The following is a 23,767-nucleotide window of genomic DNA, read 5'->3' on the forward strand; positions in this document are numbered from 1 at the left end:
GTGTAACTTGGTTGTGTGAAAGTATAGATACTTTTGTAGTCAGAGCCCTATTGAACAGTCTTTCTCCATTTCTTCTCACTGTAGTGCTTTATCCAAACAAGCTGTAAGCAAAAGTAACCTCAAGAAATAAGAAATGTACATTAGATTCCAAATATTTTTGTTTGAGAAGAAGTATGATATAGTGTACTTTGAAATGGAGTAATTGGTCAACAGAATATTGTTGCTTTGTCCCCTACAGGTCTTATCACTCGTCTCCGACATCCAGTTGGATCAGCAGAATGTTCTTCAGCAACAGCAGGACTGAATTATGGTAAATTTCTTTTCCTTTTTTGGTGGGTACATAGATATCAGCCTAAGCAAGAATTTAGATTGCATTCACTCAGCTAATAATTAAGTTGTTTCTGTGAAATTTTCTGGTAATAAGAAACACATAAACAGCTGCATATTCACTAGAAACAGACAATCATTTCCTTGTAAGCTGTCAGTACCAAATGAGACACCTGACTGGAGTCCTTCTGTTCTGCAACTGTTGTGCTTCTATTACAAACACCAGTGCAGTTCAGAGCTATCTGAACTTTTCTAAGTGGGCCTAAAACTCAAATATGCATTTAATAGCATTTCAAAGACTATTTGATTTATTTCAATGCTTAGGAAATAGAAATTAATATTATTTATGGGGAAGATTTTCTTTGTCAGTCTGCAAGGTTTAGAAATAAGAATGAAATCTTATACAGTATTATAGAAAACAAGCAATAAATGCCAGTTTTGTGTATATAGATCAGGAAGGTCATACTGATAGTTAGAATAGATAAAGAGATAGTTCCTGTTATTGATCTGGCAACAGAAACTTCCAAAATGAAGTATCTTTCATGTTTTCATGAATCTCAAAGCTTAATATTTCTTAAGGTTAGAACAATTGTGGTTATTATAATAGAGGCAGCCAGTAACCATTTCTGTAGCTACGTTATCCTTCTGGAACTGGTTCAGAGTTAAATATATCACATGTGATAATGCCAAAAAAGTCCTCCTACGTAATCAAAGCCAAACACTTGCCTTGCCTTCAAGCCTCAGACATTCCTACATTAAGAAATTTAAACACTAATCACATTCTACAAGCTCTAAAATAATATTCACATATAAACATATATGAGCATACGGAAATTCTCAGACATTTAAACCTCATGCTACAGCTGATGAACAATTGTGATGTTTTGCTGCATGCATTAACTTCAAATAGCAAGGCATGTCTCCTGGAGCATGGTTCAGGAAAGCTGGCCTGACTATTGAAACACATTGGGTTTCTTTTACAGAGGAGTGGGAATTAAACCCATCTGAACTGATGTTCATGAAAGAACTTGGGCGTGGGCAGTTCGGAGTCGTTCAGCTTGGTAAATGGAAAGCAAACATCAAAGTTGCCATCAAAACAATCAATGAGGGTGCAATGTCTGAAGATGATTTCATTGAGGAGGCCAAAGTGATGATGTAAGTACAAAAGCTATTATAGCTGGCAGTTGACATTGAGATGACCAAGAAATAAATACCATCTAATTCTATTTAAAACCAACAGACCACTTGATGGGAATGGTAGATATGCAGGACAGAAAGGCTGGTCTAAAGGTCTGAATTGGACTGATGCAGGTGCCTGCTGCACCCATCACCAGGCTCTTTCTTTAGTGTGCACTGCTTTGTGCTGTGGAGCTCAATGGAGAGTAAATGAACTGATAAATATATGTGCTCCTACAACTTTTCTTTCAGCTGTAATAAGGTGCCTCTAGGACCACTGGCAGAGGTCATATCTAGCTAGAGCTTTTGAGAAACTCTAATGCCATTTCTGCTAATTTTGCCAATTAGGGAAGTATCCAGACCAGGTCTTGACACAGCTCAGAAGAGAAGAATCTCTGTGAGGTCATATCCCCTGCTGAAAGCCAGACATAACTTGAGCTTTCCATTTCACATTATCCAAGTCAAGCTTTTCATTCATGGAATTTATATAACTGATGAACAATTACTAATTCAAAGAATTAACATCTTGTAGGAAATTGTAGGCAGAAACGTGTTAGATAGTTGGACAACTCTGAGACCAGTTGAACTGAATAGTGTTTATGAAGTACCAAAAGTATTTTTCAAAGCCATCATGAGACTCAAAGGTCTTATTACTTGCCAAGGACAAATGCTAGCCTGTGTAAAATGTGATTTTGAACAGGAAACTCTCTCACCCCAAACTGGTCCAGCTCTATGGAGTGTGCACACATCACAAGCCTCTCTACGTTGTGACTGAATTCATGGAGAATGGCTGCCTGCTCAACTACCTTCGGCAGAGGCAAGGGAAACTCAGCAGAGGTGCTCTGCTGAGCATGTGCCAGGATGTGTGCGAAGGGATGGAATACCTGGAAAGGAACAGCTTTATTCACCGTGATTTAGTAAGTACAACAGGTTTTCTGAGGTTTTTGACAAATACAGGCATCACGGAACGTGCCACTTCATTTTTAGTGTCCCGTAAGATTTCAGCCCTGCAAGATCTAATAAACCACCAGTGTTTTCCTGGCCACAAACCAAAACTTTTCAGCTACTCTTTTATCCATGGACAGCTGGAAAAACCACTCAAGAGGTCAGAGAAACTTAAGGTAATGTAGACTGCTGTTGGGACATCCCAATACATAAGTGTTATGCAGTGATCACAACACAACAAAAACCACAATGATAGTCAGCAACAATGAGGATTTAAAAAGAAAAAAAAATATTTTCTATCTAGATTTTTTCTGCTCCCTACTGCTTTACCTTGGTTCTGGGATATGTGGGTGACTTTTCTGCCCTACCCCTCATAGACAGAGAATCATATGAGAGAAGCATGTTTCTTTACTCTCTGCTTTTTTTTTCCAATTTCACATTTGGATGCTGAGAGGAAATCTTCCTGCTCTCCTCTCTAGATGCCTGAAGAAATGTAAAATCTTGAAAATTTCCAAGGAGTTCCTGATTTCTGTGATGAAAAAGTCACAAGAATTTTTTAAAAATCATACCGAGTGTCCTAATGCTAGTGTTCAGGAAAATACCTGTATGGCTAACTAGACTCTGCAGCCTAAAATTTCTTACACTGTGCAGAAATATGTAAAAACATTGCACTTCACACTACAAGCACTTAAGCTGATATGTGATATGTATCTCAAACTACACAGTAGTGAGACATGAACTGACTCAGAGCTAAAACTTCACTTATATTTTTGAGCAAGGCACTCATCTCCTTTTAGAATATAAATTATATGAGCTGAAACAAAAATAATCAGTTGTATTTTTCCTAAAATGCTTTAGTACAGTTTTCACATGTGTTTCTCTCATTTTACCCAGGCTGCAAGAAACTGTTTAGTCAATGCGGACCACATTGTTAAAGTATCTGACTTTGGGATGACAAGGTATGAGGCCATTGACACAGGTTCATGAGTACCTATTCTCAGTCAGCTGCAACATGACCTTGAGTCAACCTCATTGTTTGCTTCACTAGTTTGGGGAATCCCAGTGGAGTTCATTTTTGAATTCAGATGAGAATTGTAATGCTATTTAAGTGTTATACCATGAACTAGATGTGTTCTTTTCTTGCTATGGGTAAGTGTAAGACAGGTGAATGAAGTGTCAGGTAAACTTTAGAAGTGTTTATGCACAGCGAAATGACCAGGGTGCATGGGGGTGCCAGAGGCTTGAAGAAATAAGTTTCCCAACTTCTCTGAGTGATGAAGAGGCAGATCTGGGTGCTGGTGCTGACCTTTAGAGGTGGCAGGGGCTGAGTAGGTCAGGCAGGGCGGGCAGGAAGTGTGGGGTGCACTGCTCTCACAGGGAAGTGGTTTTTCTGCTTAATGAGGGGACCAGCCACAGATGAGGAAAGAGAGAACAAGGCACTCTGAGAAGCAGAGGCCAGTGGAAGGTAGCTCTGCCCTTGCAGACTTCCCCAAGGGGCCGTGCTGTATTTTACTGCAGAGCTGACCAAATGCCCGCCTGCTGCCCAAAGGGGCTCTCTCACTCCTTCCTTCTTTCCCCTTGCAAGCCCAGCACAAAGCTCTCCACTGCTATGTTTCATTGGCTGTTTTTTCTGCTGGATTAGTAGACTGAACTGGCTCACTGTGGAGGCGGATGAGCTTGAAAGGCAGCGTGTGGCTCTGAGCAGGAGGTGGTGGTTACGCTCACCTTGCGGCTGCAAGTCATTAGATCAGCACAGACATGCTGCTTACCTCTCCCTTTAGTTTTGCCTCTTATTTCTAAACTCAGGATTACAACACTCCAGCAGTTTGTAACTAAATACTTGTTTTTCAAAAGGTTGTCCTCTACCATGGCAGTGCCCACTGATTCCACTGCTGCTCAAAAAGATAATGTCAGTATCAGGGGTCTGCACTCATCCAAAGGCACCAGAAAACACAGTAAAGAGACGAAGGATCTGACGGGGTCCAGTCTGAGAATAATGGACCTGAATGGCCCACTTTTGCCAAAAAGTGGAGACCAATGATGTGGCTCTAGGACAGGCACTCAATCTCCTGAGGAGACCATGAGGAGGTGATGGAATCACAATCTAATTATTCAGAGCTCACACAACAAGCCACTACAGGCTATTTTGTGTTGTTATTTCATTTGTATCTTGTCCAATAACCTCTCATCTTACTGTGCCTGAAACAAAACAACAAAGGGAGACAAAGAGATTTCTTTCAGTGTGATCTCCTTTAAAAGTTGCTTGAAAAAGTCCCAATGCATTATGCCTTCTGTGACAACAAATGTGTAGTGCATGTCTGTCTACAACAGTTTGTATTTATGTAGAGTTCTGTCTAGTAGCCTTTTAAATTGTTTCCCTATAAATACCTGCATCAGACACATGAATTTCATCTTATCTGGGAGATCAGCTCCTATAAGCTTGGGCAAAGAAAATTGCTTTTTCAGTGCACCTGCAGGAGCTGTTGCCTTCTATATGATGAACATTTCTTTCTGTGTTGTTTCTGTAACAATGTGTCAGAGATCACACCTATGAAGTTGGGCATTTAGGAAGTGTAGCCCTCTACCAGTAGTGTTTGGATCTACAAGTGGTTGAAAAGGTGAACTCTTGCAAAAAGAGACAATAATTATTTATTGCTGCTGTTCTTCCGACACATGGTGAAGGGTTATGTCCTATCAATATATACCCAGAAGATGACAATAACAACCATCCTGTCAGTCTTACAGATGGTATTAAAATGTTTTATTCTTACATACTTCTCAAGAACAATTCAAATAATTCATTTAAACAAGTATCTCTTTAAGTGCATAGCTTCCAGTGTGGATATCTGTGTGCAATTTATACTAAATTAGTGATACCATCTCCTAGTTTCTAAACTGATGCTGTATTTTTATGAAATTATAAACCATCTGTGAAAATGTCACCAGAACCACTTGCCCTTTAACTATCATTCAAACATATGCTGTTTTCTGGTATTCTTTAGGTATGTCATGGATGACGAATATGTCAGCTCTTCAGGTGCCAAGTTTCCAGTCAAATGGTCATCTCCTGAAGTCTTTCATTTCAAAAAATATAGCAGCAAATCAGATGTCTGGTCATTTGGTGAGTTGGTTAGGTGAACACGTAACATACTGTGCTTCCCTAAAATTACTAATGTGATTTAGGAAAGTGTAACCTTTTACTCTTGCTATCTTAAGCTTTAGACCTTCCCAGTTTTCAAATCTTGCCTGTGTTGGACAGGTATGCTTTTTGATAGAAAGGCTCTGTGCCTAAAAACTAGATTTTGACAGAAATGTTAAGTCTTGGTAATTACCCATTAGCCAAATGTATATATTCATCTCAGTTTCATGGACTATAACCTTAACTGACTTAAAAGAGAGCAGAATTATATTAGTTGAAAATGGTTTTGGTTGTCTCTGTTCATTCATCTCAGGTTGCCCATACTTTCATGCATTTTTCAATCCACAAAAAATCGAGAGTAATTTTAAATAACTTGTGGGTTTGGCGTCTTTATTGTGCTCTAAGTATTTTCCTTCACTTCTAGGTGTGCTGATGTGGGAAGTTTTCACAGAAGGCAAAATGCCTTTTGAATTTAAATCAAATTCTGAAGTTGTCCGTATGATTTCTCAGGGTAACCGACTTTATCGACCACGTTTGGCATCACATACTGTGTACAAAGTCATGTACAGCTGCTGGCACGAGGTTTGTTTGTTGCCCTTTATTTTCTGTGATGTTACTTTATTATTAATTTATAATGTGGACCTAAAATCAGTCTTGAAAAATTGAGGCATTAAATCTTTATTTCATATCTGTGGCATCTTCAGTATCTCCCACTGTGCTTTTCACAAATCACACCTAGGTTTACAAGTGTTTGTTTCCTTTCAGTGTTGTATCTAATAAACATAAAGCACATCATCAGTGCAATAGGTCTAGAACATTCCTGGTTTTGAATATGCCACTGTTGTCTCACTTCTCTACTGCATCAAATGTAATACCCTTTTCACACCTCTGTATCATGAGTAGCTTTCTCTAGCTCTGCTCTGAATGGTGGTAACCTTGACACCTTTAGATATATAAAGTAGATGCACCCAGTAAGTGTGGATTTTAAAAACCATTTTTCAGATGTAAACCAGAACCTCTGTACACCACTACAGCTCCTAAGCTGCACTTCTTTCACCCTCTCCACCTTGATTTAGTACTTAATGTTCTTTCTCCATTCCCCTACCACCTATTTTTTTTACTATATTGCTACCAAAATGTTATTTCATCAACTTCTCCATCTGAGTAATCCTTTATGGTCTCTCCTTCTCTAGTGTCTACAGATAATTAATCATTTTACATAAATCGTACTTTCAGAAGAGCTTTGTGTGAAATGCTTTCAGGTAAATAGGCAGGCATACACTGAAGGGAACTAAGAAATTTTGTTTCTACCACTGTCTCCTTTATCCTACTTCTCCTTTCTTGCCCATCTTTTTAATTCTATATTAAATTTTTAGAGTCTGAGTAAAAGAAGCTTAAGAGACTGAATTCTAAACCGCGTGTAGCTTGTTTGCTTACTGCAAACATCCATTGGGATGTCAGCCAGCAGAGAAAGGATGGGGAAGAAGTTCTCTCTTTTGTCTGCCATCAGCCAGGAGTTTGTTCCATACTGAGCTGCAGTGCATACAATGAAAACAGCTGAGAAGAGCTTTCTCAACAACCCAGGAAACGTTCTTGAGTATCATGGTTTCCTGAGAGGTAGGGTTTTCCAGTGAGCCACTGCAGGGGAGAAATCCTATAGGAATTCTGCTCCAGAATTGAAATAAGCATAAAGAAATTTTACGAATACTTGGAAAAGTGGCTGTCCTCATGCTGCTGGTGTCATGGACAACAGATGATTTTTCCCTCCTCAAATGATGAATTTGATCCTTTCTTCTATATTAACAAAATAAAATGTAATTTCAAGTGGTAGCTCATATGTACTTGTAACCATCTTCTGATGTCTGGTACTGCAGATGACCAATCTGCTAATATAAATTCTCCTCTGCTTTTCTTTTCAGAAACCTGAAGGACGTCCTACTTTTGCAGAGTTAATAGACACTCTCACACATATAACAGAGATGGGATAATCAGAGATTTTACACCAATATAATATTGAAAGGTTAACATTAAGCATGTCAGTAATGTAGCTGGCACAGAAAACCTCAGCCTTCTACAGCAGTCTCTACTTAAACTGCAGTACCAGCATCTTACATATGGAAGCAGCTGTTTAGGTTTGGACTCATTTTTACTGATTTGAGAAAGATACCTCAAGCCGGCAAAGGGAGCACAGGGAGCAGTCAACATTTAGCAGCTCCCAGGTCACATCTGAGCAGCAGGAAAGACTGAGCTTCCCTGAAGCATTTTAAATTTGCAGTGCAAGGTCAGGGCGTCTTCTCTACTAGTTCCCTATACAAAAAGGAGAATAAGGATTATTTTATACAAATCTCTCCCACCATTTTCCAGTATTGTCTCCCATTCCTTGCCTGCTGCTGCCTACTCAAATGCCCATGCTTGCCTCTATCTCAGATGGATTCTGTGATACCTGATATGGACAACGTTTGTAATCCTACATTTTATGTTATTACTCACTTTCAATTTAAAATCTTAATTGTGGTTGACACAAATATAGAGAAGAAAAGGCAGATGAAGTTCATCATCGTTTAATACAAAATTGATCATTACAAATAAATAGGTTCTAAAATATGTGATTGCATTGTGAATTACTTATAGGTAAACACATCATAATATTTAGATTTATAGCACTTTGTAGACAAAATATGTAAAACACTAGCTAAAAAATGATTGAGTTCTTATAATTTAATTTTCATTTCCAAATTTAAAGAAAAATACCTGTGACAATAAAATGAAACATATCAAATATTCAAAGTTTTGAATTTCCATAAGATGATGTCGTCTCTGGGCCAAATTCACTCCTAGCATGAATCATTCATCTTGACAGCAGTAGTATTTTGATAGTTCTCATCCCTTGGGAAAGGAAGTTGTTAGTCCTATTGTTTGAAAATTCTGGAGTAACTTCAAACACACTTCTAAGTCATCTCTGCTTCAGGTGAAGCGTGATATCCCTGTCATTTCATGTAATCTGCTAGAAGAATTGCCATAAACTGTTGTTGATGTTTACTTTAAAAATCAACTTTATTTGTGAGCAATTACTCAATTCCTTATCAGGCCTATGGCTAAATACAGATCTATACAGCCCAGTACACACATTAGAGCTCACCACAGTTTATGCCCAGGCCACAGAAGCACAGACGTGAAATTCAAACTGTCTCTGCAATATAAAGAAAAAAGTATTTGGGGACTTTCAATAATGTATGAGGCATCTTTTTTAATAGCTCTTGTAAAACTGGTTTTGCCACATTTACTATTGCAAGTTAATATGTAATACACTACAGTACCAGGCAGTAAAACAGCTCCATTAAGTTTATGTACTCAAACCACCCTGCTCATTCCCATTTCACTGAGTTGTCCCATAGTGAGTATTCACCCATCCTTGAAATGTTGGTCTACAATACATAGAGCAAATAATGCTTGTCCACCAGGCTTCAACTTCTCAATATAATCCTTCTGTAGGTTGCTTTGGGAAAATTATGAGCAGACTGTTAATAACACTCTGACGCGGATACACTTAACAGCTGTTATAATTGGGCTGTCAGTAAATAAATGAAAAACATGCTTCAGAGCCAGTGAAACCAGTGCTTCATCAGAAACAAGAAAGGTCTACAGGACAAAGGTCAGGTGTCTACAGTGTACTACACCCATAAACAAAGACTAAGTAGGCCACCTTAGACTTCATGGTGTCTCTGAGCTTAGCTCAGACTCTAACCCTATTCAAACAGGCAAAAATGAAAGTACTTACCTGGGTGAACAGTGAATGCCACCCATACCACTGATCATAAAGATGCACACGTGGACAATCAGATGTCTGTTAGTTGTTTGGGTTTGTTAGTTAGTTTGTTTTGTTTTGTTTAAAAAAGAAAGTGTGATAAATGAGCAGCGAAAGTTAGAAGGAGACACTGTAACATTTCCATCCAGGGAGTGTCTGGTCAAAGGTTGTATGAGTGTTCAGCATTTGTAAAACTTCACCTCATGTTTCCTGATTAAACATCAGAAAACATGCAGCAAGTCAGTATTATGGATGGGAGGAAAAAAGGCAGAATTCCCAGCTTCTGTGTGCCAGCTGTTGAGGATATATCTCTTTTCTATAAAAAAGCTGCATTGCTGACAAACTAGGATACGCTTTCAGAAAATGAAATTACTTCCCTTGTCAAAAGTACTCCTGATGAGCAATGCAGATCAATTACTTGTGAGTACAAGACTGGTGAAATTTATCTCCAGTGTCATTTGGGTTTCAGCCCAACTTCCCCCCACCAAGTTTCACAAACAGGGAGGCCCTGCAGGCACAGTGACACATGTCTCCAGCACCACTCCTCCCTCACACACCACCAGCCTGCCTCCTGCTCAGTCTCCTTGCCCTGTTTTGAACCTTGGCACCATTTTAAAACCTGCCAGAATGGAGTCAGCTACAGAAAAGCTACTTAAAGAGCATTTTCTAACATATTTGCCAGTTTCATTTTGCTGGAATTGAAAGAGCAGAAGAATGGCACTTCCCTGTATACCCCCAGGATGCAACTCTCGTGAATAAAGAGGCTGAAGTTTTAAATTAGTACTCTTTGGGATGAAAATTGTTGTATCCTGCATGACATCCTTGTCTATAGACCAGAGAGACATGGATTGGATGCACGGGCCACGGAAGCGCGGGGCTAAACCTACCAGCCCTGAATGAGAGTTGGCATATGGATGATGCCCACAACTAGGATCTTACTGATAGTTTTTCACCCAGGGTCTGGCCAGCCTTGGGTGGGAACTGATTAGGAGATCACCACCAGGTACCCTCACCGTTGGCATTAACTTGGAGGTGGGGCAAGAAGCCACCTCTACAAGAGCTGACTCCACTTGCAGTGGAGTTGGGTGGCTTGTCCACACAGTGTGTGTTCTGTGTGGGGTTCTGGCTATTGGAAGGGGCTTCCTGACTCTTTACAGCAAGTGGAGCTCCCAGGGTGGCAGGGCAAGATGATGAGTCTCTCTCCTGGAAGTTACTATATGATTTGGATTGGAATGTTCACCTTCCATCTACCACAGCATGCTTCCAGAGTCAGCTCGCTCCCTTCTGCACACCCTGTGCTGTGAGTGAATGTATTGACTTACTCCTCTCTTCAGTGGTCTGGCACAGTGATTGTTGGTATATGTCTTAGGAGCAGAGGGGGGACTTTGGCTGCTGGTTTGCTTGTTGATGATAATATCCTTCCTAGTTGGGCAAGTGGTCAGCAGAAGAATCACTTGGTGGATATGGAATTGGCTGGATGGCTACACTCAAAAACTTGCAGTCAATCGTTTGATGTCTAAGTGGAGAGCAGTGACAAGTGGTGTTCCTCAGGGATGGGTATTGGGACTGGTGCCATTTAACATTTTTGTCAGTGACATGATGAAAAACTCAGCGAGTTTGTGGATGACACCAAGGTGAATGGTGTGATTGACACGCTGGAGGGAAAGGATGCCATCCAAAGGGACCTTGACAGGCTGCAGAGGTGGGCCCATGCCCACTTTATGAAGTTCAGCATGGCCAAGTGCAAGGTCCTGTGCCCGGGTCAGGACAATTCCAAACACAAATACAGATTGGGCAGAGAATGGATTTGCAGCAGGCCTGAGGAGAAAGACTTCAGAGTGTTGGTTGGTGAGAAGCTCAACACGAACCAACAGTGTGTGACTGCAGCCCACAAAGCCAACTGTATCCTGGGGTGCATCAAAAGAATCATGACCAGCAGGTTGAAGGTGATTCTGCCCCTCTGCTCTTGTACGACCCCACCTGGATTATTGTGTCCAGCTCTGGGGGCCCCAACAAAAGAAGGACATGGACCTGTTGCAGCAAGTCCAGAGGAGGGCCAGGAAAAAGATCAGGGGGCTCGATCCCCTCTCCTATGAAGACAGGCTGAGATAGTTGGAGTTTTTCAATCTGGAGAAGAAAAGGCTCTGGGGAGACCTTGCTGCACCTTTTAGTACCTAAAGGGAGCCTAAAGGAAAGATAGAACTCTTATCAGGGAGTGCAGTGATAGGATGAGGGGCAATGTTCTTCATCTGGAAGACAGTAGATTTAGGTTTGGCATAAGGAAGAAACTGTTTTACATTTATTGTGAGGGTGGTGAGACACTGGAACAGGTTGCTCAGAGAAGCTGTGGATGCCTCATCCCTGCAAGTGTTCAAGGCCAGGCTGGACAGGGCTTTGAGCAACCTGGTCTAGTGGGAAGTGTCCCTGCCCATGGCAGGAGGGTTGGAACTGGATGACCTTTAAAGTCCCTTCCAACCCACACTGTTCTATGATTCTATTATTTCCTTCTGTAGTATGGCTGTTTAGAAATGGCTTGGAAGCCAGGTAAAGGAAGGTGGTAGAACAGGTTTTTATAGAAACTAATACCCTATGTGCTTCCTTCCAAACTCCCTGCAGATTATCTAACATATTCAAATATTCTCGACCTACCTACATTTAGTGCAGCTATGTAATGAATTTAATTGCCTGTTAATTTGTCCTGAGGTATACCAGTAATGAATAGCTGCCAGGATTTGTTTGGTATCAGCATTTAAAACCCATGCTTTTAATTTTTTTTTTTTGTTTGCTATTTAAATTCTAAATGCTAACTGCATTGGTTAGCAATGTATTGCCTCTGAGCAATTTTCTTTCTTCTTCTTCCTAACTATTTGCCCTGCTTTCCAAAACTGCAAATTACGTTAGACAATTTCCTTCATTTCACTGCCTGGAAAACTTGACAACTCACTGGAACACTCTCCATTGAGACTTGATGTGAGAAAGATCCCTCATACCTCAGGTTTGTGTTTTCTTCCCTAGTTTAGAAGGGAAGGCATTTTCACTTGCCCATTATTTTTCTTCCCCTCAAAAACCATGTCTTTTGACTACTAAACATCAGCATTAAATGTTCCTTGCTGATGCTTTCTACAGAACAGCAAGGTGAAAATAACACATCAGGACAAAGTTGGGTAATTCTGTAAGAGAAGGTAAAACTTCTTGATCTCTCTGTACTTTTCCCTTCAGTTCCACCATAACATTACAGACTTTGAGCTCAAGGTGAATATACAGTAGTTTCACACGTGGCTTTTCTAGAGGAGCAGGATTGTTGTTGTGGGTTTTTTTTTTTTGTTTTTTGTTTTTTTTTTCCTATCAGAAAAACTAGTAAAGTCAAAGCTACTAAAAAGAAGGTCATGATCTGGTCAGATGCACATGAACTGCAAGGATATCAGCCAAACCTTCTTCATCTGGAATCCACTTATGTGTGCACAGGCCAGCTGCTAAAACCAAGATTATTCTCTTTAAAGCTATCAGATTGTGTTTAAATGCATACCAGAAATATGAATTACACTCTCTTTTTTATCCCTTATTTAAAAAACACAGGTCATTTAGTACATAATCCATTAATAATTTATTATGAGAGAAATATTAAGCATAATTTCACCAAAAATTAAAGTTATTCCAACTAATAACTAAATATAAACATTTTCAAAAATAACAATTTTGGCAATTTTTTTTATACACAAAAATAATCAATAACTTACTTTTTAAATAATACTTCCTGTACACCATGGAAAAAAGCATTAACTTGGTTTCCTGACACTGTAACAAAATAACACAATTTTTCTGGTAGATGTTACTTATGTATAAAAGCAGATATGCAAGTCCAGTAGAAAATACAGAATGTTTGCTTGGTACAAGTTAATTGACTGCCAGGAGTTGGTATAAAAAGAGCTCAGATCCTGCTCAAAGGAAGTATTACATATCTTTAAAAAATGCCAACACATGGCCATTCAATTACTGCACTGGTTGCTTTTTCATACAAATAATGTGTTTAGTCAACACCACAGTGTTGATTCTATAAGCAAATAGAGGGGGCACAAGCTACGCAAAAGAATTTATTTTTCTCTTTTAGGGTCAATCAATATTTTCTTCAGTTATTCTTAAATTTGTACAAGTCATTCACAGAGAAAAGCAATGCAAGACTTTGTTAAAAGGCAAACTGCACAGAAAACTCCATCTTCAGTCTCTTTATTATTTGCATTACCTGGTTTTAACTATAAAGACTTTGTAGCTTGAGTCTGGCTGATAAAGCCAAAGTATTAGCTATATTAACTAAGAAGTAATGAAACCCTGTTTGCATATGTTCTTCTCTGAAGCTTTTTTAACATGTGCATTTTAACAGAAAAAATTGCTGCTTGTCTCAGGAAGCTAAACATATTCCAAAGCTCTACATGTGGTCATTGTAGACCAGGAAAGTACATTTTTTGTGAAAATGTCTCTTTTGCTGGGGTAACACTGGTGGACCCTCCTGCACTACTGATTGTGCTTCTCAGCTTAGGGAATCATAGATGATAGATAACCTGAATACTCATTGCCTAATGACCTCATCTGGGCTTCTTTTTACATTGGCAAGATTGCCTGCAATATTTTATAAAGTACTGTAAGCAGAAGAATGGGACACACTTTTCAGTATCACACTTTTCAGATATGGTCTTCATTGTAAAAATAAGGGTTTAGAAAGAAGGTGCAAGTGATTGATACAATTTCTGTCTTTTCCTGTAGGTATGTCAACTACAAATTCATTCAAGTAAAAAAAAAAAGGTGCTTGTAATTCAGAAGTAGCTTTAAGCTAGTATTCCTAGGCTTAGTTTATAGTTTTTGTTAGGTTCTAAAACATCATTAAAAAAATCACTAGCATGCAAGGTGTTTCATGAACATCTTTCAAAAAGGAAGTACTGAACCTTGCACAACACCAACATATATGAAAGATCAGTGGCAACACTTTTGTTCTTACATCTAAATTCTAAGCTTTCTTTCACAGAAATTTAATATCTATGTAACCTGTCCACTTTTACTGCACTCTTTGCATGTTAGAAAATATATGGCCTTCTTCACGAGGAGCTTCTGCTTGGCATATAAATCTCAGCTGATTAAAATCAGGTTTTGGTTGTTGAAATGCTAGTATCCTCTGGCAAAGGTTCTGGACTTATACTTCAACATGCAAGAACTGGAAATACTACCTTTCTGATGAGCTCGTCATGACCCACACATGCGATTGCTGAACCTTCTCTCTTGTTCACGAGCAACAAAAGTTGCTCACTGGCAACAAAGTGGATTGTAATGAGTAAACCATGGACTGTGCAAGCTGGTTTTGTGCGATAGAGATCAGTGACCACAACTGAGGTGCATGCTGTGGTACAGATACTGATCTTCAAGGCCTATGGTAGATTAATAGCTGAAACATCTAATAGAGGTGAATACTCATTTATAGAAAAGATTAAAAGGACAAAGTCAAAACAAAAGATGTTTTGATGTTTCTCACCTCTTGCTTACAGCCTTTCCTTCACCTAGTATTTTTAGTAGTGTAGTGCACAGACTGAAAAATAGATTTTGCTTTTATAACGGAATATAAAATAACAACACGACTGATCTCCTATTCAGAAACAATTACATCTTTCAAACAAATGAGAAAAAAAAATTAAAACCTCAAAGGGGTTTTGATGAATAGGTGGCAACATTAAGAAGAAGTCTTGAAATAAGTAAATACCCTTCTTAAGCCTCAAAGTAGTATAAAACAGAGCAAAAAAATTCTTAAATGCACATTCTGGTTCTCTTCTGCCTTTGAATAACTTATTCTTTTATCTCATCTAATGTTTTTTAAGCCAACAGTAACTGTATTCAGGCTTCCAATGAATCTATGCTTCCTTACAATGTAACTTGGTGATAGTTTTGAAATGAAAATGTACATGCACATCCAGGGATTTGCAATCCATTCAGAACCTGCTAAGGCTTTGCTGTTAAAATAGTGGATTTTGAAGGAGAATGTTTGCCAAGAACTACATTTTTAAGTTTTTTTTTTCTGTGACTTCTGTTTGAGATTCATTGATAGGTCACCAAAAACTAAAACCTTGCCTACAATTTTATATTAGAAGTTAAAAGGGTTAAAGAATATTTTCTTCACGTTATATCTTCAGTGACTATCCTTTGGGTACGCTATCTTCAAGTTTGCTTGTATATTGTATTTTCAAGTTTGCTATATAGTACAAAAATGTAGAGAAAGTCTGAAATATTAAGGCCATCACTAAGATAATATTAGAGTGCTTGTCACTTCAGCAAGTATTCTTTTATCATGACGGGAAAATTACACTTGGTAAACAAAGATGACCCTTATCTGCCAAGATCTCCCACAGGAGATGCTGCATAAAAAAAACAAAACAAAACAAAACAAAAAGACAAGGTTGTTCATTGCTTGACATACAATCAACGTCAAGCTTTTGTCTCTTGTGTTAATTATTGAACATTTTCATTCATTACTGCTAAAAAAGCTGGCACAGAGAAGTGGCCCACACTTAACTGGCCTTACAGACCATTTTCCAGAGGCTTGTAGAAAAGAACATTCTGGTAGACACAGGTGAGCTGAGTCTGCAGCTCATGGTACTCCAATGATTAACACCATGTGAGAGTTTCACTGACTGAATAAAATGTTGTCCTCCTCATATGCCAAAGCTGAGTCTTCCAAGCTCTCCAGTAAAGTATGAGAGGTTTCATTTCCACGGTGTGATAATGATGGTTCTTTGGCAACAGTGGACATCAACTGACTCCAGGTTATCTTAGTATTTTTGAAAGCATGCAGTAAAAAAATGCCAGTTATGATGCTGCAGAATCCACTCAGGGTTCCAATGATATCACCCAGGTCCATACTACTCCACTCCTTGAACAGGATGATGGAGCACGTCACAACAGTTGTGGTGAAACACACGTAATAAATAGGTGTCACTAGGGATGTATTGAACACATCCAACGCTTTGTTGAGATAGTTGATCTGAGTGCTGACTGAGAGCACCAAGATTCCCACCAAAATGTAAACCAACGGATGTCGATAAACTGGCTTCCTCTCCAGCATTTGTTTAATGGCAATGCCCAGGCCTTTCACAGATGACACAGAGAAGGCACCAACAAATGAGCAAATTAAAATGCAGATCAGTATATTTGTCTGACCTCTCCTTGGAGCCACAATAAAAATCAGCACAAGGGTAGTAACTGTCAGTAGAACAGCAAACATAACAAATGCTGTAAGAAAGAGGAAAGGGAGAAGAGTAATGGGCATAAGAGAAAATACCAGAATATGTCCAAGAACATGCTAAAACTTGAGCAGTGTCACAAACACTTCTCTATGAACAGCAGCACAAGTTCATTGCAATTGTATACTGACCTGGATCTTGCAGCTTGCTTTCCATTTCATCCAGTGAGGTGATCTCCTCTTCCTCAGGGGCATGAATAACCATGACCGTTGACCCCAAAATGCTCAGAACACAGCCCAGCTTTCCATGAATATTCAGCTTCTCATTTAAAAAGTAGGATGACAGTATAGCACTGTTTGGCAAAATACAAATAATAGGTTCAGCTCCACCAGCCACATGAGACATTCAAACTCTGTCTGTGTAACATGACAATAATTCAAAATCTCTTTTGAGTTTGGACATACGGGAAACTACCCTGAAATAATCAAATTTTAAGGAGCTTTGGCAGAGGGCTGGTCAGGACCAAGAAGGTTAAGTCATGTTTTAGGGGGCGGTTAGCAACCCTGATGCTTGCCCTCCAGGTTGTAAAGGGTCCAAATTGCTCTTTACCGATTATTTGGGTCAGGGGTATGCACTCTCACGCACCTCTAGATTTACCACATGAGCTGTTATTTTCTTTAAAAAAATGGTTTAAAGCACTTAATTTGCCATTAGAATCAATGTACACAGGTTTTTGAAACTGTTCCTCATCCCTCCCCAGACTCTCCCATCCAGGCATAGTTTCTGCCCAGCTTGCCAGGACTTCCCCCCAAAACACAGAGAAAGCAGATCTACAAAGACCCCAAGCTCTCCAAGGGTTTCATGATTTAACCTGAGGGTAATAACATGGCCCAAATGAGGCCACATCACAGAGCACATGATTAGCCAGCTAGAGCACAACCTGAGGCACAGACACATGCTTAATGGTGTGTGAACGTGCTCACAAATAGTTTTTCAACCCACTGATCAAATCACAGCTATTTTTTTGCACAAGGCAACAAGCTCACTGACATCAAGTTCTAATGACCTCTCTGTTTCATGAAAACTGGAAAGATTGCTATCCACATGAAAGGAGAGGGCGGTAAAACTCAGGCTGTTTCATGAAGCAGAAGCCAGGTAGACAGTTATTCTGCATCCACCTACACGCTGATCTCAGCACATCTGTAGGTGACAAAGTTATGCTGTTTTTGCTGTGACAGACTGGCTGCATTTTTAGCCGTTAGATTAATGCAAGCATCTTTAAAAACAGTAAGAAACAAAACAACAAACCCTTGTCTGGGTTGGTTATAGACATAATGTATCATATAGTATACTCAGGTCTTACATAAGTTTTAGATTTAACATACAATAATTCCATTTGGGTAATACATTATTCCCTAGGACATTTGTTCTTAGTGTAATCTGTGTCTTTTTTGCTTCTGTGATAGCCATATTAATGTATGTGCTAAGTACTTGGAAATGATTTATTTCTTCATACATTGGAAATAATGAGTGTTTGAAAGGCATTTTTATTTCAAAACAACCATGCATTTTAACTGTGGATATTAAAAAAAAGCTAAAATTTTCTTCAGCCTTCTTTCCGGAAGGACTTGGAAGAAATCAAACAAACCCTAAATGGTTACTAAGTGTGCCTTACAATGAAATTATGCTCCCATAATAAAAAAACAAAAATGTTTTTGAAAACATTTTAATGAGGAAATACGATATTGTCTTTTGAATTTTTTTCACAACTGAAGAACAGGGTAAGACTTTTTAAGAAAGCTTTAGTTCTCTAGGAAGAGATAAATCACAGCCTTCTACCACTATGCATAAGCAGTATAGCTGGTATATGCTGATAAGAAACACTTTATAATACAGGTGGAAGGCTGATGGGCAAGCCTATGTTAGCCTTTGGAACAAGACTTACTTCCTCTACTCAGAAAATTCAGTTCTAAAGAAGAAAGTGATCTTTCTACTGAAGAACAAAAAGCATTTTTTGTCCATATATTGCCTTTCAGTTTTCTTATTAAAATTCTCTACTTTCAGCCCAAGACGGTATTCTCCTCTCACGCAGTGGATGGTTCATTTGTCAAGGTTTGCTCCCAGTTTGTACTAACCTTATGAGAACACTCAGTGCACCCAAGGGGGTAACTAAGGTTGCAGGTGCAAAGGCATAGGCAGCAAAGTTTGCAGCTTCTCCTAATCCCACTGCAGAAGAACATTTGGATCAGGTTCAGGGCAGGGAATGAAAGAAACATCAATATAAATATGATATCAAATTGACACCAAAATTTTTTCTTCTGCACTATATATGCAAACATTCCTTTCAAAATTATCTAACTTCCCTTGGACAAAATACAGGCTGAATGAAGTTAAATACTTTTTCTTTCAGTGCTCCTAGAAGCTGGACAGATTCAAGCCCACCACTTTTGACTGGATGTTACAGAAAAGATTGTTATTCTGCAAAAAGCAAACACAATATTTGAGAGATGGGATATCAGAACGGCTTCTGTCACAAAGGTGATTGCAAAGACATTTCTTTTAAGTAAGGGGAGAGGACAATCAGGGAATAAATCTATTTAAAACAATCTGCTTATGTAGCATTTACATACAGATTGAGTGGAAAAAGGTGACTTACTTGAAAGCAATCCAGCCCACCAAAGCCATTCCTTCAAATAAGAATATCCACCCTGTCCTGAAAGTGGAAAAAACAATCTAATCTTAGAAGAAAGACATGAGCTTATTCTACTAAGCTAAACTACAGCTTCATATTTGCCTCTAGTCATATGAAGCATTGAAAGATCATGTTATCTGGATGCAACATAAAGATTTTGTTTGATTTTGACTGATGTTTTTATTAATCACGTTACTCCTTTGTGGCTTCGACTTCTGAAAAAATGTGTTTGACTAAAGGAAAAGTTTAAAGCAAAAATAAAACGTCAAAAGGATTGTTGGTGAGCTTAAGAAATGCTTCAAAGTGCTTTCCCATGTCAGATTCAGTATATTTATACACAGCCAGCTGCATTTTGGCTCTGTTTATACTTTAAATTGTGAGAAATTAGGAAGAAAATTGCCACTGTATGCATTAATTTTCTAGACATAAAACGTAAGTATATTGAACAGTCAGTAACACATTTGTTTCATATAACCAAATTGTCTGGAACAATATATTGCAATAAACACCACAAACAAAAGAAAAACTTCTAGTGCTATATATTTAAATCCATGCAAAGAGAATGATGAAATTAATCCAATGTTTTTTTTTTTTCTAGCTCTTAATCTGTTGACTTTGAAGAAGGAGTAGTTGTACTAACTGTATAAACTTTTGTAATAAGCATCATTGCTACAGCTCATTGCGCTTCCTCTTAAAAAAAATAAATTAAAAAACAACAACAAAGATAAACCAAGTTACCATCTTAAGACTTTCTGTCTCAAATGAGGGGGGGAAAAAAGAGAGGGAAAGCCATTTTGAAGGGTAAGATTAACTTTTCTTTGGTATCTAACTGCTGCCAGGGAGGAAACAGCACCAATTTGGTAGACTTAATATCCACTCCTGCCCCCAAAGCTCTAGGAATTCTGAAATCCCAGGGTCCATAATCACACACAGGGACATAATACTGCATTTCCATTCCTAGCTAAGACAGGACTTCTGACCACTGTTGAAGTATGACATTTTTCAGCTACAATGGTTTCAAACATGATCTGTGACTCAAACCTTGATTTTACCAAGTTATAAGAAGTGTTTCTGTCCCCAGAAGGAGCAAGGCAGGCATCACCACTTACCTGCTCGAGGGACTCCTTTGTCTGTCAGTTTCAAAAGTCCTTTCTTCTTAAGTATGAAACTAGAGCCAATAAAGATACTGGAACCTATTGCCAAAGCCAAGCCGACATAGAGGCGATACTTGCTTCCAGCAGGTGTGGAAATGTTCCAGTTTGTTTCATTGAGAGTCCCATCCATAGAGGTAAGGAGAGAAGAGCATGACTGAGACACATTGATGATCTGACACCACGCTTGGCACAAGTCGTGGCAAGTAAAAGAGAGAATGGTACCTGGGAGGAGAAAAAGGAGAACAAGTGATCCATGAACAAGGCATAGATGTGGATGAGCCTGTTCTCACTCTGCTCGCTCCTTTCCATGTCTTCCCAGAGCATTTCTCATTTCTGCTGGTGCAAATAACCCATAAAATCTAGAAAACACACAGAATGCTGCCTCAGGCCATTACCTACCCCTGTAATTCACAGGTAGGTATCTTATTTTATTAATACATTTTGCACTAAATTGGCTCAGTCAAGCAATGACAGCAATTCCAAGGAATACAACACTAAAATATTATCTTCAATGTAAAATTAAGCTTGAATCACAAAAGCTAACCCAAAATCAAAATCTCAAGATAGGAGGGTTCTTTTATGTTATGCAGAGATCATATCCCTCAGATACAAAGAGCTAAGTTAATGGTTTCAGACTTTGTGTCCTAGAGTAAGCCTGCTGTTATTCCAGGCTTCTGCTTTTACATTTGTAGCTGAGATTTTGAAACAACCAATAAAAAAAATAGAAGGAAAATCTATATAGGAAGCAAACTCTTGCTCCACATGGGCACTAATACATTGTATTAAAATTGTTCAGTGACTACTATGTGAGCCAGATCACCTTTAACCACTCATGAAATGTTGAGGTGGAGGCCTCCTTACACCTCACAGCAATTTCTGTCCACTTTAACAACCCCTAGCTGGAGCAAGACCACAGCCTGTGGGTGACAACCCTCCTGGCTACCCCTGCAACACAGCTGCAGAGCCTGGTGATCCTGAGCTAACACTGGAGCATCACGCTCTCAGCCAGACAAGCCCTGTCAGCCTCAGTACGACGACAGCCTCTGAGAATGATTGTGTTGCCATCAGGCTTGATGTGTTTTTTTTTAAAGGAAGAAATATTGCATTTCCAGGAGCAAAAGGAGTCATCATTTTGGATGGGGAAGCAGGGGATAGGCAGTAATGCTGCAACAGGGCTTACAGTAGTCTAGGCTGACATTTCATAGTTTCTCACGGGAGGTTGCAGCACAGAAACAGTGTGGGTCAGAGAATCTAGGCTGGAATAGCTTTTAAGGACAACATTTTTTGGAAGGAAAGGTTTTACTGTGAAGATATGTTAAAATATGAAATAGCTGATGTGCAAGTAGAAAAGCTCAGTCCATTGTGATTCATATAGAACACTGGATGCAACTCATAATTTTACTTTCCGTGTTTCACCTGTAATTAAAATGACACATGGAGGATTCATCCTGCTGAGTGGCACCGTCAAGCAGCCTTGGATAATTCACCTAATATTGCTTAGGAATATTTAAAATATCAGAAGTACTAAAAACACCATGAAGTTTGACAGTATATCTTAATTTTTAGCTGACTGCTGATACTAACACTGGGAGGTATCACCCTTTACAGGTAAGGCACTAGAGTAAGCATCTGCTCCGAGTTTTCCTATGCCATACTGTATAACAAACATACTACCTACAGTTATCATATGATTTTCAGCTTGTGCAATCACATTTCCTTGTTTGCCAAGGGAGTTTCTACAGGACAGTTGTTTTGTATTGCTAAGCCAGACTTCATAAAAATGGTCCCACAAGATGGGTATGTCCATATCCTGCAGCTGAAGATTAAAATCTTGAAGAATTGACATCTACATGAAACCACTTTTGCATATTATGTAGGGTAGATAGTATTCTGCCATCTTATAATTACTAAAAGTTAAAATTGGATAATGTAAAATAAATGGAATTTTCATCTGTGTCTGAAAATATTTTAAAATCCTGAAGTATTAACATAGACTTAGAAGAAGAAAATTTTGCACATACTTAAGTTTTGACATAAAGATTAAATCATAAAAGAAAATTATCAAGAAGTCCTTTAAGCATTAATGCTTCTCTTTGCTAACACACATCAGGGCAAGGCAAAAAAGTGAAGAGGTTGCCAGTGAACAGAACACTTTAGCTCTCAATACCTTGTAATGATATGGAAACAGACTGGTGACAGTTGTACCACCACCACTCAGCTACGACAGGTTTTATGTGAGAAGCAGCAACATTTCTTGCCTTTACTTAAAGTATGAAGATAAGAACTCCTGATAAGTATAGTATTTTAGCTACCTGAAATGGTAATGGCAGCTTTCTATCAGCATGTTTGGTTTCTGCTTTCTACCCTTTTTGTGAATGGTGTACTTTCATTTAGCTGGAGAAGAATGACAAGCTTATTCCCATCCATACAACACCCCTACTAATTTTTCTACTGATTCTTATGTTTTCCATCCCCCAGCACACTTCACAACATCGAATAATGAAAATTTAATCATGCCATCTGTAGTAAGTTGTTCAGTGACTGCCACAGGATGTTTCTTTCCTTTCTGAAAGACGACCTTTGCTCACATTTACAAAGAGATGTCGGATTTTTCTGCTCTTCCATCTGCCAGCTGAGAAGAGTAAATCTGAATCGTTGTGATCTCTGTTTATTGTGCTGAGAAGCTTTTTCTAGTTTTAAAAACATGCAATTTGTTCCACTTGGCATGTGAAGTGGTATGTCACTCCACTGATAAAAGAACCACCTGACAGCTGGGAAGAGGAGGCTGAGCCAAGAATTACGATTACTTTATTGCCCACTGTGACCAGTCTGAAGATTACCTGGAAGAGCTGAGGAAGGTAACAAATCTCTGAGGCTGCCTGGCTTGCTCAGCACCCGGTTTCTGCAGCTAAGCTGGTTTCACCTCCCACTTCCATAGGTGAACAAACACGAACCTGTCAGCAGAACCTCTCCTTGCAGAAATCAACTCTCAGCTCTGACTCAAGGCTGATAGCAACAGGAAACCAGTCTGAGTTCAGTGGAACTTCTAGAGTGTTTTTACTGTTCAGCTAAATCCGAGAATGTTTTCTTAAACACCTAAATATTTTGTATATGAGACAGGCAGATCAGCTAGCCCAGTACTACACGCTCCCTATCGCAAGTTTGACTTGCTGTCATTTTGCAGTCCTGCCAAAGCCTAGGACCAACGCACCCTGTGGGACATTAGTGACAGCCAGCTTAGCTTTTATCCTGCCACTGAAGATACTGGTCCCAAGTTATCTGGAAAACGATTTGCTTTGATTAAACATATAA

At 39.0% G+C, this 23,767-nt stretch overlaps 2 protein-coding genes across 2 annotated transcripts in view; one reads left to right on the forward strand and one right to left on the reverse strand.

Annotated features, from left to right (window-relative positions):
• TXK (TXK tyrosine kinase) overlaps positions 1 to 7,575 on the forward strand; it is a 20,316-nt gene extending 12,741 nt beyond the window's left edge. The window contains exons 9-15 of the mRNA XM_008935659.1: positions 239 to 310; positions 1,311 to 1,482; positions 2,204 to 2,420; positions 3,343 to 3,407; positions 5,451 to 5,569; positions 6,012 to 6,169; positions 7,507 to 7,575. Of these exons, the coding sequence (XP_008933907.1) occupies positions 239 to 310; positions 1,311 to 1,482; positions 2,204 to 2,420; positions 3,343 to 3,407; positions 5,451 to 5,569; positions 6,012 to 6,169; positions 7,507 to 7,575 (872 nt within the window). The remainder of the gene's footprint in view (positions 1 to 238; positions 311 to 1,310; positions 1,483 to 2,203; positions 2,421 to 3,342; positions 3,408 to 5,450; positions 5,570 to 6,011; positions 6,170 to 7,506) is intronic.
• An 8,478-nt stretch (positions 7,576 to 16,053) lies between these two features.
• On the reverse strand, positions 16,054 to 20,677 carry NIPAL1 (NIPA-like domain containing 1; the record flags this gene model as incomplete). Its single annotated transcript, XM_008935661.1, has 5 exons — positions 16,054 to 16,658; positions 16,801 to 16,961; positions 18,745 to 18,835; positions 19,266 to 19,322; positions 20,411 to 20,677. Coding segments are annotated over 5 exons (1,181 nt in total), but the record flags the coding sequence as incomplete, so codon positions are not given.
• Positions 20,678 to 23,767: the final 3,090 nt, after the last annotated feature.

This window comes from Merops nubicus, unplaced genomic scaffold (assembly GCF_000691845.1).
Source record: "Merops nubicus isolate BGI_N331 unplaced genomic scaffold, ASM69184v1 scaffold5992, whole genome shotgun sequence".
NCBI lineage: Eukaryota > Metazoa > Chordata > Aves > Coraciiformes > Meropidae > Merops > Merops nubicus.